General features: G+C 44.3%; 1 protein-coding gene across 17 annotated transcripts in view; it reads left to right on the top strand.

Moving 5' to 3' along the window:
• The window catches only part of DEPDC5 (DEP domain containing 5, GATOR1 subcomplex subunit), a 156569-nt gene that overhangs the window by 39078 nt on the left and 100066 nt on the right, over positions 1 to 17425 (top strand). For all 17 annotated transcript variants that reach the window (XR_004052681.1, XR_004052682.1, XR_004052683.1 and 14 more), the window contains exons 12-18: positions 471 to 543; positions 5569 to 5672; positions 6569 to 6643; positions 11551 to 11685; positions 12443 to 12504; positions 13121 to 13194; positions 14413 to 14482. Coding sequence is in view for 13 of the 17 variants with exons in the window: in XM_030914912.1 (XP_030770772.1) it covers positions 471 to 543; positions 5569 to 5672; positions 6569 to 6643; positions 11551 to 11685; positions 12443 to 12504; positions 13121 to 13194; positions 14413 to 14482 (593 nt within the window). In the remaining 4 variants the exon portion in view is untranslated. The remainder of the gene's footprint in view (positions 1 to 470; positions 544 to 5568; positions 5673 to 6568; positions 6644 to 11550; positions 11686 to 12442; positions 12505 to 13120; positions 13195 to 14412; positions 14483 to 17425) is intronic.

Below are 17425 nucleotides of genomic sequence, written 5' to 3' on the forward strand. Positions count from 1 at the left end.
CCTGGGTGACAGAGCAAGACCTTGTCTCAAAAAAAAAAAAAAAAAAAAAATTGGACAGTTATGTTTAATTTTTTGGGATGCAAATCTTTTTTTTTTGAGACAGAGTCTTGCTCTATTGCCCTGGCTGGAGTGCAGTGGCGTAATCTCAGCTCACTGCAAGCTCCTCCTCTCGGGTTCATGCCATTCTCCTGCCTCAGCCTCCCCAACAAATGGGACTACAGGCACCCGCCACTATGCCTGGCTAAGTTTTTTGTATTTTTAGTAGAGATGGAGTTTCACCATGTTAGCCAGGATGGTCTCGATCTCCTGACCTCGTGATCCACCTGCCTTGGCCTCCCAAAGTGCTGGGATTACAGGCGTGAGCCACCGCACCTGATCTATGATGCAAATCTTTAACCCAGAAGGGGAAGCTGACAAAACTGAATTTCTCTTCTCAACCTGAACTACACACTCCATTTTCTCTATTTCAGATGAATTTCCTGAGATAAACCGAGCCTCAATTCGACAGGATCATAAGGGGAGATTCTATGAAGACTTTTACAAGTATGTTTGAGTGCTTTGCTATACTTTTTATTTATTTATTAGTTATTTCTTTCCTAACTTAAAAAAATGCCAGCCTGGGCAACATGGCAAAACCCTGTACCAAAAATACAAAAGAATTAGCCACCTGTTGTCCCAGCTACTTGGGAGGCTGAGGTGGGAGGATCACTTGAGCCTGGGATGTGGAGGTTGCAGTGAGCTGAGATCACACCACTGCACCCTAACCTGGGAGAGAGAGAGACCCTGTCTCCAAAAACAAACAAACAAAAAAGAATAAATAAACCTTTTGATTTTGAAATGACTTTAGATTTACAGAGAAGTTTCAAAGATAGTACAGTTCTTGTATACTCTTTGCTCTGTTTCCTCTAATGTTAACGTTTCATAACCAAGTTACATTTGTGAAAACTGGGTTAACATTGGTATATTACTATTAAGTAAATTCAGACGTTTTTCAGATTTTAGCACTCGTGTACTTGCCATGTCTAGTCCAAGATACCACATTGCATTTAGACCTTCTAAATGTTTTATTGTGAAAAACTTCAACATTCAGAAAAGAAGAGCAAATAATATAATGAGTCCGTATACCCAATATCTGAATTTAACAGTTATTGTCATATTTAATTCATCTGGTTTTTTCAGTGCCACCAACTAAGTAAATTATCAATATTGTAACATTTTATTCCTATACATATTCAAAAAAGGCATTTTTATATCTGACCACAATATCATTATTATGTTTAACATTATTATTTTGTTTGTTTGAGACAGAGTCTCCCTCTGTCGCCCAGGCTGGAGTGAAGTGGCACAGTCTCGGCTCACTGCAAGCTCCACCTCCTGGGTTCACGCCATTCTCCTGTCTCAGCCTCCTGAGTAGCTGGGACTACAGGCACCCGCCACCACGTCTGGCTAATTGTTTTTTGTAGTTTTAGTAGAGATGAGGTTTCACCATGTTAGCCAGGATGGTCTCGATCTCCTGACCTCATGATCTGCCCACCTCCGCCTCCCAAAATGCTGGGATTACAGGCGTGAGCCACCACGCCTGGCCCTTTTTTTTTTTTTTTCTGAGACACAGTTTCACTCTGTCGCCCAGGCTGGAGTGCAGTGGTCATGTAAGCTCATTGCAAACTCCGCCTCCCAGGTTCAAGGGATTCTCGTGTCTCAGCCTCCCCCGTAGCTGGGACTACAGGCATCCGTGACCATGCCTGGCTAATTTTTTAAAATTTTTGTTAGAGATGTGGTTTTGCTATGTTGGCCAGCCTGGTCTCCAATCCTGACCTCAGGTCATCCACCCGCCTTGGCCTCCTAAAGTGCTGGAATTATAGGCCGGAGCCACCACGCCCAGCTGACACCACTATCTTATTGAGATGGTAATCAGATAGTAATAGTTACTGTTTTGTTGGGACTTAGCATGAATGAGTTACTCTTCTAAGCACTTTACATGACTTGATTCATTTAAATATCACAGCATCCCTATGGGATAGATACTGTTACCCCATTTTACAGATGTGGAAACTTGGACACAGAGTTTCAGTAACTTATCCAAAGACCATAGCATATTAAGTGGTGGAGCATGGACCTGACACAGTCAATCTAGTTCAGAGTCTGTGCTTTTTGACCACTGTATTCCTCAGCCTCATGCGGATTATATTTTAGATTATTTGTTGATCTTCTATTGGATCCTGTACCCCTTGGAGAATTTTATAAAAGTGATGGGGGCCCTGTGCTGTACTGACACCTCCACTCCTCCACTTATGCAGATGAATTCTGCATACCTCTAATTCAGTGAATTCCAGGAACCATGAGAGCTCTTTTGGCTTAACAGTATATGAAGTTTTATCTGTATGATGAATATGAATTAGTTTGAGCATAATCAGTTATAGAAAGTACTATGTAAGGCATGAATGTGTGAATTACGAATGTAGATTTTTAGGTGTATATGACTATATATTTTTAATATATGAAAGTTTATGTCATTACAAAGTCATCCTCAACATTTTTTAGATTGAGAGAAACTGGCTATCTTTTTCTTACTGAGAGAAACTGGTTATCTTTTTCTTACTGCAAAAACAATACAGGTTCATTTTAGGAAAATCACAAAATAGGCCAGGCGTGGTGGCTGATGCCTATAATCCCAGCACTTTGGGAAGCCGAGCCAGGCACGTTGCCTGAGCTCAGGAGTTTGAAACCAGCCAGGTCAACATGGAAAAATCCTGTCTCTACAAAAAATGCAAAAAATTAGCTGGGCATGGTGGTGCGTGCCTGTAATTTCAGCTACTTGGGAGGATTACTTGAGCCTTGGAAGTCGAGTCTGCAGTGAGCCAAGATCGTGCCACTGCACTTCTAGCCTGAGTGACATAGTGATACCCTGTCTCAGAAACAACAACAACAACAACAATAAAAGCACACCAAAGTATAGTTAAGTAGAGAGGAATTCAAAGCACACTCAATTCCATCTCCCGAATTCAGTCTTCATTATGTTGGTAAAGCAACCCCTATTATCTGTGTTTAGGAGAAAAATTAGTTTTCATGAGATGTGATCGCAAATTGCATGTGATTTTTTTTTTTCTTTGAGAGGGAGTCTTGCTGTGTTGCACAGGCTGGAGTGCAGTGGTGCAGTCTTGGCTCACTGCAGCCTCCACCTCCCAATTTCAAGCAATTCCCTGCTTCAGCCTCCGGAGTAGCTGGGATTGCAGGTGTCCACCATCATGCCAGGCTAATTTTTGTATTTTTAGTAGGGACGGGGTTTCACCATCTTGGCCAGGCTGGTCTTGAACTCCTGACCTCAGGTGATCCACCCATGCCGGGCCTCCATGTGATTTTTTTACGTGTTTTATTGTTTTTATTTTTTTTTTGAGACAGTATCTTGCTATCACCCAGACTAGAGTGCAGTGGTGCAATCTCAACTCACTGCAAACTTCGCCTCCCGGGTTCAAGTGATTATCCTGCCTCAGCTTCCTGAGTAGCTGGGATTACAGGTACCCACCACCATGCCCGGTTAATTTTTGTATTTTTAGTAGTGACTGGGTTTCACCATGTTGGCCAGGCTGGTCTCGAACTCCTGACCTCAGGTGATTCGCCTGCCTCGGCCTCCCAGAGTGCTGGAATTATAGGTGTGAGCCACCGCGCCCGGTTCACATGGTTCCCTTTTTATGTGTTTTAAACCTTCATTTTATTTCTTTTTCTTTTTTGTTTTTGAGACAGAGTTTCACTCTTATTGCCCAGTCTGGAGTGCAGTGACACGATCTCAGCTCACCGTAACCTCTGCCTCCCGGGTTCAAGCGATTCTCTTGCCTCAGCCTCTCGTGTAGCTGGGATTACGTGCATGCGCCACCACACCCAGCTAATTTTGTATTTTTAGTAGAGACGGGGTTTCTCCATGTTGGTCAGGCTGGTCTCGAACTCCTGACCTCAGGTGATCCCCCTACCTCGCCCTCTCCAAATGCTGGGATTACAGGCGTGAGCCACCGTGCCCGGCCATAAACCTTCATTTTCTACTTTGTCACAAATGCCAATCCATGTTAAACACCCCACTTCCACAGTATCTGTTTTGAGACAGAGTCTCGCTCAGCCTGGAGTGCAGTGGTGTGATCTCGGCTCACTGCAAGCTCTGCTTCCTGGGTCCCCACCATTCTCCTGCCTCGGCCTCCCGAGTAGCTGGGACTACAGGCGCCAGCCACCATACCTGGCTAATTTTTTTGGTATTTTTTTAGTAGAGACGGGCTTGACCATGTTAGCCAGAATGGTCTCGATCTCCTGACTTCATGATCTGCCCATCTTGGCCTCCCAAAGTGCTGGGATTACGGGCATGAGCTACTGCGCCCAGCCCACTGTATCATTTTTTATTTTTAAGTAGAAATTACATTGGGTTAGTATTGTTGAAAATTGAGGTGACTTCCAGCTTTTCGCTATTCTCAACAGTATTGCCAGTGAACATTCTTACAGATAAGTTTTTAAGCATATCTTTAGTTTTTATTATAAATTCCCAGAAATGGAACTATTAGGTCAAAGAATGGTCTGTGTTGTAAAGGCTATTTGTATAGCCAATGTACCCTCCATTAAAGTAGAAGATCCTGTTTTCCTAGCAGCAATTTCTGTGTCCTCACCAACACTGAAGGTTTTTTTTCATTTTTTGTTTTTTGTTTTTGAGATGGAGTTGTGCTGTGTCTCCCAGGCTGGAGTGCAGTGGCTCGATCTCGGCTCACTGAAATGTCCGCCTCCTGGGTTCAAGTGATTCTCCTGCCTCAGCCTTCCAAGTAGCTGGGATTACAGGTGCCTGCCACTGTACCCAGCTAATTTTTGCATTTTTAGTAGAAACGGGGTTTCACCATGTTGGCCAGGCTGGTCTTGAACTCCTGACCTCTTTATCCACCTGCCTCAGCCTCCTAAAGTGCTGGAATAGTAAGTATGAGCTACCGCACCCAGCCTCTTTTTTTTAATGCTTCTTTCCCAATTGGATTGGCAGAAAAATAAGCTCACTGAGTCTTTTTTTTGTTTGTTTTTTGAGACAGAGTCTCGCTCTTTCACCTAGGCTGGAGTGCAGTGGTGTGATCTTGGCTCACTGTACTCCAATTACACTCTTTTTGAAACCTTGTAAGGAACCTGATGTTCTGTATTTAAAGTTGCTGTATTAGTCCATTGTCTCACTGCTATAAAGACATACCCAAGACTGGGTAATTTATAAAGAAAAAAAAGTTTAATTGACTTATGGTTCTGCATGGCTGGGGAGGCCTCTGGAAACTTACAATCATGGTGGAAGGTGAAGGGGAAGCAAGACATGTCTTACCATGGTGAAGCAGGAAAAAGAGCAAGCACAGGGGAAAGTGCCCCTTTTAAACCATTAGATATCATGAGAACTCCCTCACTATCACAAGAACGGCATGGGGGAAACCACCCCCATGATCCAATCACCTCCCACGAGGTTCCTCCCTTGACACATAGGAATTACAATTTGAGATGCAGTTTGGGAGTGACACAGAGCCAAACCATATCAGCTGCTCAATATCCGTTTTATGATAATACTCTTTTCAGAGTGGTGGTGCAAAATGAGAGAAGAGAAGAATGGACTTCACTTCTCGTGACCATTAAAAAACTCTTCATCCAGTATCCAGTGTTGGTGCGACTGGAACAGGCAGGTACTGCTTTCATGTAATAGAAGGTGCGGCGGGGACAGGAAGTGTAGGAGGGGTCTGGGATACAGAGAAGAGATTTGTGCTTGTATCTCTCCCATGGCTGTGTGTAGTTTCGGCTTTTGATCAGGTTTCTGTTTCCAGTTGGATCCCAATTGTATATTTCGTTATGCAGTAAGTTCAACAGTGTCCCTCATACAGGGCGTGAGGCCTTGTGGAGCCAGATGGCTTCCACTTTTTTTTTTTTTTTGAGACAGGGTCTCACTCTGTCATCTAGGCTGCACTGGAGTAGAGCAGTCGTACTTTAACTTTAAACCCCTGGGGCTCAAGCAATCCTCCTGCCTCCATCTCCTGGGTAGCTAGGACGACAAGCACGCACTACCATGCCCAGATAATTATTTCATTTTTTGTAAAGACAGAGTCTCACTGTGTTGACCAGGCTGGTTTCAAACTCCTCGTCTTAAGCGATCTTCCTGCCTCCACCTCCCAAAGTGCTGGGATTACAGGCGCGAGCCACCATGCTCAGCCACCACTTATTTAAGAGTTCATCTTTTGGCCGGGTGCGGTGGCTCACGCCTGTGATCCCACCACTTTCGGAGGCCAAGGCGGGCGGATCACGAGGTCAGGAGTTTAAGACCAGCCTGATCAATATGGTGAAACCCTGTCTTTACTAAAAATACAAAAATTAGCCTTGCGTGGTGGCACATGCTTGTAGTTCCGGCTACTCGGGAGGCTGAGGCAAGAGAATCGCTTGAACCTGGGAGGTGGAGATTGCAGTGAGCCAAGATCGCACCACTGCACTCCAGCATGGGCAACAGAGCAAGACTCTGTCTTAAAAAAAAAAAAAAAAAGAGTTCATCTTTCGTGAGATGTTTTTCTTTCTCTTGTATATTTTACTTCAGAGGGCTTTCCTCAAGGAGACAATTCTACCTCAGCACAAGGAAACTACCTGGAGGCCATCAATCTGTCATTCAATGGTAAGTAAGAATGCCAGCCAATGAGCCAGCATCTTGCCTACCACATGGCTATGTTACTGGAAAGGTGTCTTGATCCAGACCCTAAGAGAAGGTTCTTGGATCTTACAGAAGAAAGAATCTGGGGGCGAGTACACAGAATAAAGTGAAAGCAAGTATATTAAGGAATAGGCCGGGCGTAGTGGCTCACGCCTATAATCCCAGCACTTTGGGAGGCTGAGGCGGGTGGATCACCTGAGGTCAGGAGTTCGAGACCAGCCTGGTCAACATGGTGAAACCTCGTCTCTAATAATAATACAAAAATTAGCTGGGCATGGTGGTGCACACCTATAATCCCAGCTACTTGGGAGGCTGAGGCAGGAGAATTGCTTGAACCCAGGAGGCAGAGGTTGCAGTGAGCCGAGATCGTGCCATTATACTCCAGCCTGGGTGACAAGAGCGATACTCTGTCTCATAAAAAAGAAAGAAAGGAATAAAAGCATGACTACTCCATAGAAAGAGCAGGGCATTTCTGAAAGCAGGAGGAGGAACACATTCTCCTTAGGTACCATGGTGGTTTATATGTAACAAAGCAAACAGTCATGGGGGAGAGGTGCTCTTCTGCAAGCACTCATGACAAAGGATTGTTCATCTTTGTGTAACTGCTGTCTTTCTCAAGAATCTATATTATTTTCTTTAAAGCAAAACTTACTTTTTTTTGAGACGGAGTCTTGCTCTGTCACCAGATTGGAGTGCAGTGACGCAATCTCGGCCCACTGCAACCTCCGACTCGTGGATTCAAGCGATTCTTCTGCCTCAGCCTCCCAAGTAGCTGGGACTACAGGTGCGCATCACCACACCCAGCTAATTTTTGTATTTTTTGGAGAGACAGGGTTTCACCACGTTGGCCAGAATGGTCTCAATCTCCTGACTTCATGATCCACCCGCCTTGGCCTCCCAAAGTGTTGGGATTATAGGCATGAGCCACCGCACCTGGCCTTTTTGTTTTTTAATATGCTTTAAGTTCTGGGATACATGTGCAGAACGTGCAGGTTTGTTACATAGGTACACATGTGCCATGGTGGTTTGCTTCACCCATCAACCCATCATCTCCGTTAGGTATTTCTCCTAATGCTTTTTTTTGTTGTTGTATTTTTTGGGATGGAGTGTTGCTCTGTCTTCCAGGCTGGAGTGCAGTGGTGTGATCTTGGCTCACTGAAACCTCTACCTCCCAGATTCAAGTGATTCTCCTGCCTCAGCCTCCTGAGTAGCTGGGACTACAGGTGTGCACCACCACGCCTGGCTAATTTTTGTGTTTTTAGTAGAGACGAGGTTTCACCGTATTGGCCAGGCTGGTCTCAAACTCCTGACCTTGTGATCCACCTAGCTCGGCCTCCCAAAGTGTTGGAATGACAGGCATGAGCCACCGCGCCCGGTCTTTTTTTTTTTTTTTTTTGAGTCAGTCTCACTCTGTCTCCAGGCTGCAGTGCAGTGGCGTGATCTCTGCTCAGTGCAACCTCCAACTCCCAGGTTCAAGCGATTCTCCTGCCTCAGCCTCCCAAGTAGCTGGGATCACAGGTACGTGCCACCACACCCAGCTAATTTTTGTATTTTTAGTAGAGAGAGAGTTGTATGTACCATGTTGGCCAGGATGGTCTTGATCTCCTGACCTCGTGATCCGCCCACCTCGGCTTCCCAAAGTGCTGGGATTACAGGCGTGAGCCACTGCGCCTGGCCGCAAAGCTTAAACTAAGAATGCTTTCGTTCTTATGATATTGGGACATCAGGGCTGGGCACGGTGGCTCACGCCTGTAATCTCAGCACTTTGGGAGGCCAACGCGGGCAGATCACGAGGTCAGGAGATTGAGACCATCCTGGCTAACACGGTGAAACCCCGTCTTTACTAAAAATACAAAAAATTAACCGGGCATGGTGGCAGGTCCTGTATTCCCAGCTACTCTAGAGACTGAGGCAGGAGAATGGTTTGAACACTGGAGGCGGAGCTTGCAGTGAGCCAAGATTGCGCCACTGCACTCCAGCCTGGACGACAGAGCAAGACTCCATCTCAAAAGAAAAAAAAAAAAATATTGGGACATCAGGACATTTCCTGGGTCTGTTAAGTCCTGAGTCTGTTGGGTAAACATTATTAACCTGTTCCCTTAACTGTAAACATCCTGTGACTAAGAATGCCTAACCTCCTGGGAATGCAGCCTAGCAGGTCTGAACCTCATTGTCCCCAGCCCCTATTCAAGATGGAGTTCCTCTGGTTTAAAGGCCTCTGACAGCTATGCATGTCTCTTTATGAATGCCTGCAGACCCAGACCTAGGTGATGATGCCTCCATTCAGCTACCCCCAAAATTAAAGCAATAGCTTCTCATTGGGTGGTTGTAACGACCAACATTTAGCTCTTGGGTCTTCTGTTGACCGGTTAATTTGGTAGTCTCATCTGCTTCTGGTGGTCAGGAACTGCAGGGATCCTCCTTGAGTTCTTTGACTTACTCAAACTGTGTTATTATTTTCCACCCCATCCCTCAACTGCTTCTAGGTAATTTTTTAAAAATCTACTTAAAAAATAAAAATTTAAAATAAAAATTTAAAAAATTAAAATCTAGTTAAAAAAAAAATTACAAAAGTGACCAGGTGCCATGACTCACACCTATAATCCCAGCACTTTGGGAGGTCAAGGCAGACAGATCACTTGAGGTCCGGAGTTTGACACCAGCCTGGGCAACATGGTAAAACCCTGTCTCTACTAAAAATACAAAAATTAGCTAGCATGGTGGTACACACCTGTAATCTCAGCTATTCAGGAGGCTGAGACAGGAGAATCACTTGAACCTGGGAGGTGGAGGTTGTGGTGAGCAGAGATCACGCCACCGCACTCCAGCCTGGGTGATAGAAAAAGACACTATCTCAAAAAAAAAAAAACTTTTTTTTTTTTTTTTTTTTAATAAATAGGCCTGCTGCAATGGCTGACACCTGTAATACCAGCACTTTGGGAGGCTGAGGCAGGGGGATCACCTGAGGTCAGGAGCTCAAGACCAGCCTGGCCAACATGGCAAAACCCCATCTTTACTAAAAATACATAAAAAACTTGCCAGGCATGGTGGTGCATGCCTGTCATACCAGGTACTTGGGAGGCTGAAGCAGGAAAATCACTTAAACCTGGGAGGTGGAGGTTACAGTGAGCTGAGATTGTGCCACTGCATTCCAGCCTGGGTGATGGAGTTAAGACAGAATAGAATAGAATAGAATAGAATAGAATAGAGTAGAGTAGAGTAGAGTAGAGTAGAATAGAATAGCATAGAACTCTCCTCCTGACCCCCATTGTCCTCTTTTTTAAGGGGAACCATTGTTAGCAGTGTGGTATGATTATCCCAGCATTTATGTGTTAGCTGAAATATATTGTTTAGAAATAACAGAAATGTATTGATTTAGTTTAAACAAAAAGGGAAATTTACTGTAAGGATACAGAGGCTTAAGTGGAGCAGCCGGGAAAGGCTCAAACACCATGTTGAAGAACCTTAGTGGCTCTGGGAACCATAGCAGCAGGAATTATGAGAGCCATATTTCAGCTTCCAGCAACCCTGTCTCTGCTCTCTGTTCAGAATTCACATTCCTGGTAGAGAGAGTCTGATCTGCCCAGCTCCAGTTAGGTGTCCATCTGTCACTGGCCAGAGGTGGAAATGATGATGTACATTCACATCACTGTGTATATCATCTTCCCATGTGTCTGTACACAGGTGCTGGGGGAATTCTAGAGCATGAGGTCTTCTATTAGTAAATCTTCTTGTCATATTGGAATATCACTGATTTTTCATAGTAAGAATCACAGAAGCTAGAAGTAAAAAGTGACTTGCCAGATTTACAAAATCATCCCAAGATTTTGGTCTACTCTTTTAAATAGTGTCTTAAATTAATACTATCTAATATAATCTAATTATATAGTTTATATATATAATAAAATAATATATAATATATAAAATAATCTAATATAATCAAAGTTTTACTACAGACTCATTTATAGATGGTTCAAATTAACAGCATGGATTTTTTTTTTTTTTTTTTTGACACAGAGTCTTGCTCTGTCACCCAGGCTGGAATGCAGTGGCGTGATCTCTGCTCACTGCCACCTCTGCCTCCTGGGTTCAAGTGATTCTCCCATCTCAATCTCCCAAGTAGCTGGGATTACAGGTGCATACCACCATGTCTGGTTAATTTTTGTATTTTTTGGTAGGGATGGAGTTTCACCATGTTGGCCAGCCTGGTCTAAAACTCCTGATTTCAAGTGATCCACCTGCCTCGGCCTCCCAAAGTGCTGGGATTACAGGTGTGAGCCACCGTGCCCAGCCCTAACAGCATGAAATTTGAGCATTTAAGGCTGCACAGGGCAAGTATTAGGCATCAATGAGGTATATTAACAAAGGTGACAGAGACTTATTCCTGTGGTCAAGTAGTTCTTAATATAGAAAAGATAGATGTGTATACATTTAACTAGAATGTGGCAGTTGCTATAATAAAAATATGGGCCGGGTGCGGTGGCTCACGCCTGTAATCCCAGCACTTTGGGAGGCCGAGGTGGGCGAACCACCTGAGGTCGGGAGTTCGAGACCATCCTGGCCAACATGGTGGAACCCGTCTCTACTAAAAATACAAAAAATTACCCAGGTGTGGTGGCATGCACCTGTAGTCCCAGCTACGCAGGAGGCTGAGGCAGGAGAATTGCTTGAACCCAGGAGGCGGAGGTTGCAGTGAGCCCAGATCACGCCAACGTACTCCAGCCTGGTGACAGAGCAAGACTCTGTCTCAAAATAAAATAAAATAAAATAAAAATATGGGCAGAATGCTCTGAGAGTGTAGAGATGCTTGTTTGTGACGGGTTCTGAAAAACTGTAACATCATTATTGTGGAATTTTTGTTTTATTTCTAGTGTTTGATAAGCATTACATCAACCGCAACTTTGACCGAACGGGGCAGATGTCAGTGGTGATCACGCCCGGGGTGGGTGTCTTTGAAGTGGACCGCCTACTCATGATCTTGACCAAGCAGCGGATGATAGATAATGGTAATGCTCTCTGGTTTGTGCCCTGTCTCCACATGTTCCTAGCCTGCTTTTCCCTTAGAACTGTGAGCTTCACTGACTTCTTAGAGTGTGAGGAGCTCTGTATAGTGTTCTGTGTGTCACAACATCTGTGGATGTCAATAGGCGTCAGGTGCTAAAGATTCATGGTCAAATCAGTTTGGGAAATGCTGGGTCATGCAAAGATAAGCAGGTTCCATAATGACAGGTCTTCCTCCGTTTTTAATATGTTAGTGTAGGTTGTTTTTCTCTAAAGGGTGTATCAGGGTACTTTGAGTTTCCCAAATATATTTGGCACTAGAGAAGCCTTCCTGGAGGGATGATTTCAAGGGACCCATGTGCTGTCAGCCCGTTTTCAGATGCACTATCGGACAATCTAGTCCAGTCCTCCCTCCATGATGTGCCTCGTATCCCCAACTCAGCCCCACACCTCACAATTTGATTTGTTTCATCAACAAGATGGAGTTGGGATGCTGAGGCAGTAGAATTGCTTGAACCCAGGAGGCAGGGGTTGCAGAGAACTGTGATCTCTGATCACTGCACGTCAGCCTGGGCAGCAGAGTGAGACTGTCTCAAAAAGTGTATTTACTTCTTTGCTGCATAGGCAGCACTATGAGGTTATAAATCATACAATGGTAAGTTAGCTTTGCCTAATACACAGTTAAATAACATGATTTATAGATAGGGATGCTTGTCTCTGCCATTCCCTCCCCACAACTCTTTCTGTCTTTTATTTTTTTAGGAATTGGTGTGGACTTGGTGTGTATGGGAGAGCAACCGTTACATGCTGTCCCATTGTTCAAGGTAATTAGATTTTGGCCAGTTTGAGTATAGTTAGAAAGAGAAAAAATCCAGGCGCTGTGGCATGCGCTTATAGTCCTACTTACTCGAGAGGCTGAAGTGGGAAGATCCCTTGAGCCTAGGAGTTTGGGTATAGTTTGTTATGAACATGCCTATGAATAACTATTGCACTCCAGCCCAGGTCAGCAAAGCAAGACTCCATCTCTAAAAAAAAATTTTTTTTTTTTTTTTTTTGAGACAAAATCTTGTTCTTGTCCCCCAGGCTGGAGTGCAGTGGCGTGATCTTGGCTCACTGCAACCTCTGCCTCCCGGGTTCAAGCAATTCTCCTGCCTCAGCCTCCTGAGTAGCTGTGATTACAGGCACCTGCCACCACGCCTGGCTAATTTTTGTATTTTTAGTAGAAACGGGGTTTCACCATATTGGCCAGGCTGGTCTCAAACACCTGACCTCAGTTGATCCGCCCACCTTGGCCTCCCGAAGTGCTGGGATTACAGGCTTGAGCCACCGCGCCTGGCCCTAAAAAATTTTTTTTAAAAACCCCAAAAACAGAAAAGTTAGAGCAGTTCTGCATCCTATTTGTTCTGTAGCTTATCTGTGCTCTCATTTTTCTCCTTGCAGCTCCATAATCGGAGTGCTCCCCGGGATTCTCGTCTGGGCGATGACTATAATATCCCTCATTGGATAAACCACAGGTGGGTGCGATCTCGATCAATAGTAGGTGATAAGAGTTTTGACAGCTTCCTTGCCATTTTTCTTTACATTTGTTAAGTTCTTATTATAGCACTAAACCTTTTGTCAAGAAGATGTGGAAACCAAGTTCTAACATTTGCTCAAAGCTCTCTACACACAAAGCAGTAGCAGTATCATATGGACAGTCTATGGTGAAAAAGAATAAAAACAAAATTTTAAGGACTGACTTACTTCCACTGCTGTTCCCAAGTCCTTCTATTCCCAACTCCCACAGACCGTAGAAGACCAGCATTTGTGCTTGACTTCCTTCAGCTCTAGATAAGTCCCCGCGCCTCTTTATGGGACAAGACTTCAGTGTTCCTGCTAGTTCCAGCTCAGGGATGGCTTTTCTCATCCCTCTGCTAGTGCCAGTGCCTCATCTTTTTGAACTATGACACTAATCTTTATTCCACCTACCCTTCTCTTGAAAATGCCTATTTTCTTCCAAGATCCAACTCCAGCATCTCTCTTCTGTGAATTACTTCTGTGCTGCCCTGATAACTAATAGCCACTTTTTCTTCAGTGCTTCCAGAGCATTCTCTCCTTCTCTGGGTTGTCTGTCTTTCTTTCTTTTTTAAGATGGAGTCTCGCTCTGTCGCCCAGGCTGGAGTGCAGTGGCACGATCTTGGCTCACTGCAACCTCCACCATCCGGGTTCAAGCAATTCTCTTGTCTCAGCCTCCTGAGTAGCTGGGATTACAGGTGCCTGCCACCACACCCAGATAATTTTTGTATTTTTAGTAGAAACAGGGTTTCACTGTGTTGGCCAACCTGGTCTTGAACAGCAAGTTCATGGCAAAGCTGCAGCTATTAATTTATACTATTTGATATCATGATATTAGACTGTTTTTGACCTACAAAAGTAGCAATTTCAGACCGGGCACGATGGTTCATGCCTGTAATCCCAGTACTTTGGGATGCTGAGGTGGGAGGAACGCTTGAGGCCAGGAGTTTGAAACCATTTTGATCAATGTTGTAACCAGACTGTCTCTACCAAAAAACAAAATATAACTAATGTTTTGTAGTGACTTCTTGCAAAAGAAGTTAAAATTGGGAAGATCAGTGAAGCTGAGAACAAAGCCCATCTCAGGAGGGCTGATCCATGCCTAGTATTTTAACTGTGTTTTGAGTTTTTAAAATAAAGAGGATTTAGATTAATGACTCTGTTTGTTTCTTTTACAGTTTCTACACATCCAAAAGCCAGCTCTTTTGTAATAGTTTCACCCCACGAATAAAACTGGCAGGAAAGAAGGTAGGTTTTTATTTTTGTTAAGACGGGGTCTTACCATGTGGTCCAGTCTTATCTTGAGCTCCTGGACTCAAGCAGTCCTCCTGTTTCAGCCTCCCAAAGTGTTGGGATTACAGACATGAGCCATTCTGCCCAGCCAAGAAGGTAGATTGCATTAATCAGCAGAGAGCCTTTGTGGACTGTCACACACTGATAGGGTTATTTTAGTCCTGAGGTACCCTCATCTTCCCCCATGGCCATGAACAGGGTTAAGAAATTCATCCCCAAACTTTATAACTTTATATATTAGATAAATAAATAGCAAGGCCAAAGCCAGACTGCATGAAATACCTTTGGCAGAAATATGACCAAGACTAAGAGTTCATTTTTTGTTTTTCAAGAGTTCATTTTATTATGACATGACTGTTTTATTCAGATGCTGATGTCACTCAGATACCAGTGGGAATAAAGACAAAGATACAGATATGCATTGCAGCAAAGGGGAAATATGATAAAAAGGTCAGATCTTCTTTTTTTTTTTTTTTTTTTGAGACAGAGTCTCGCTTGCTCTGTCGCTCAGGCTGGAGTGCAGTGGTGCAATCTCGGCTCACTGCAAACTCCGCCTCCCGGGTTTACACCATTCTCCTACCTCAGCCTCCCAAGTAGCTGGGACTACAGATGCCCGCCACCTCGCCCGGCTAGTTTTTTTGTATTTTTTAGTAGAGACAGGGTTTCACCATGTTAGCCAGGATGGTCTCGATCTGCTGACCTCGTGATCCGCCCGTCTTGGCCTCCCAAAGTGCTGGGATTACAGGCTTGAGCCACCGCGCCTGGGCAAAAGGTCAGATCTTAGTATAAAGAAATGAAAATTCTGGCTGAGTACAGAGGCTCTTGCCTGTAACCCCAGTGCTTTGTGTGGCTGAGGAAGGAGGATTGTTTGAAGCCAGGAGTTTGAGACCAATGTGGGCAACAAATATAGTGAGACCCCATTTCTACAAAAACTAAAGAAGAATTAGCCAGGTAGGGTGGCACATACCTGTAAGTCCCAGCTACTTGGGAGGCTAAAATGGGAAGATTGCCTGAGCCCAGGAATCCAGTGCTGTGGTGAGCTATAATTGTACCATCGCACACTAACCTGGGTGACTGAGATCTTGTCTCTAGAAACAAACAAACCAAGAAAATAAATGAAAATTGTAGCAAGAATGGGAGTTCTTATTTTCTTCTTTCCAAAGAGGTTTAAAATATATTAATAGTTATACCACATGCTACAAAAAGTGTGGTGAAATTGACACTGGAGTACCTGGTTGGTGTATGTTACTTTTGCAAAGCATTTCAGCCTTGTGTATTGAAAGCAAATGTTTATGCTATTTGACCAGGCACTTCCATTTTGGGGCATGTGGTGTCAGGAAATAATTGAAGTGATTATATGCAAATACATCTGGGTTTAGTTTTATTCATAATAGAAGTTGAAAACAATAGAGCAATGGCTGAACTATGAAATATGCACTTGATGGAATATATTTGCAACTGATAAAAATGCAAGTTTAAAGAACTGGAGCAAGTGTTTTTTTTGTTGTTTGTTTTTTTGAGATGGAATCTTGCTCTGTCTCCCAGGCTGGAGTGCAGTGGCGTGATCTTGGCTCACTGCAACCTCTGCCTCCCAGGTTCAAGCAATTCTCGTGCCCTAGCCTCCCGAGTAGCTGGGATTACAGGTACCTGCCACCACACCCGGCCTAATTTTTGTATTTTTAGTGGAGACAGGGTTTCACATGTTGGCCAAGTTTGTCTCAAACTATTAATTTCAAGTGACCTGCCCGCCTCAGCCTCCCAAAGTGCTGGGATTATAGGTGTGAGCCACTGCACCCGGCCAGAACGTGAACAAGTGGTTTTGATGTACTGTGAGAAGAAAAGCAGGCTGTTATGTTTGCAGTCCCCACACCCGAGTGCTCTCACCCCTCTGCCCTTTCCAGTGGAGCTGAATTCACTTGAGGGTTGCTCCATTTGTGGCTGTGTGTCAGGGCCACTTCTTCCCTTTTCTTTTTTTAGCGGGGAGGGCTGTTAATGTCACTCTTCTAATAGGGGAAATACTAATTTGGAGCAAGCTGAGGACTCCTCGCATAAGCCATGTCAGATAGTGAAACGCTAGGAGATGGGATTCTGTCCAGAAAGGGCCTCTCTTACCTTCACCACAAGCATTCTCAGCCAAGTAGAACATGGAAAAACTTCTCTGCACCATGATTATTTTATTTTATTTTTTTGAGACAGAGTCTCGCTCTGTCATGCCCAGTGTAGTGGTGGGATCTCGGCTCACTGCAACCTCTGCCTCCTGGGTTCAATCATTTTTCGTGCCCCAGCTTCCCCAGTAGGTAGGACTACAGGTGCATGCCACCATGCCTGTCTAATTTTTTTTTTTTTTTTTTTTTTTTTTGAGATGGAGTCTGTCTCTCTCTGGCCCAGGCTGGAGTACAATGGCGTGATCTTGGCTCACTGCAACCCCTGCCTCCAGAGTTCAAGTGATTCTCCTGTCTCAGCCTCCCAAGTAGCTGGGATTACAGGATTACAGGCGTGCACCACCATGTCCAGCTACTTTTTGTATTATTTTTTATTTTATTTTATTTTATTTTATTTTATTTATTTTATTATTTTATTTTATTTTTGAGATAGAGTTTCACTCTGTCACCCAGGCTGGAATGCAGTGGCACAATCTCGGCTCACTGCAACCTCCACCTCCTGGCTTCACATGCTTCTCCTGCCTCAGCCTCCAGAGTAGCTGGGATTACAAGTGCCCACCACTGCGCCCAGCTAATTTTTTTGTGTTTTTAGTAGAGAAGAGGTTTCACCATGTTGACCAGGTTGGTCTTGAACTCCTGACCTCAGGTGATCCACCGATCTTGGCCTTCGAAAGTGCTGGGATTACAGGTGTGAGCCACCGCGCCCAGCTAATTTTTGTATTTTTAGTAGAAACGG

The sequence above is a fragment of the Rhinopithecus roxellana genome, chromosome 13 (assembly GCF_007565055.1).
Source record: "Rhinopithecus roxellana isolate Shanxi Qingling chromosome 13, ASM756505v1, whole genome shotgun sequence".
Classification (NCBI taxonomy): Eukaryota; Metazoa; Chordata; class Mammalia; order Primates; family Cercopithecidae; genus Rhinopithecus; species Rhinopithecus roxellana.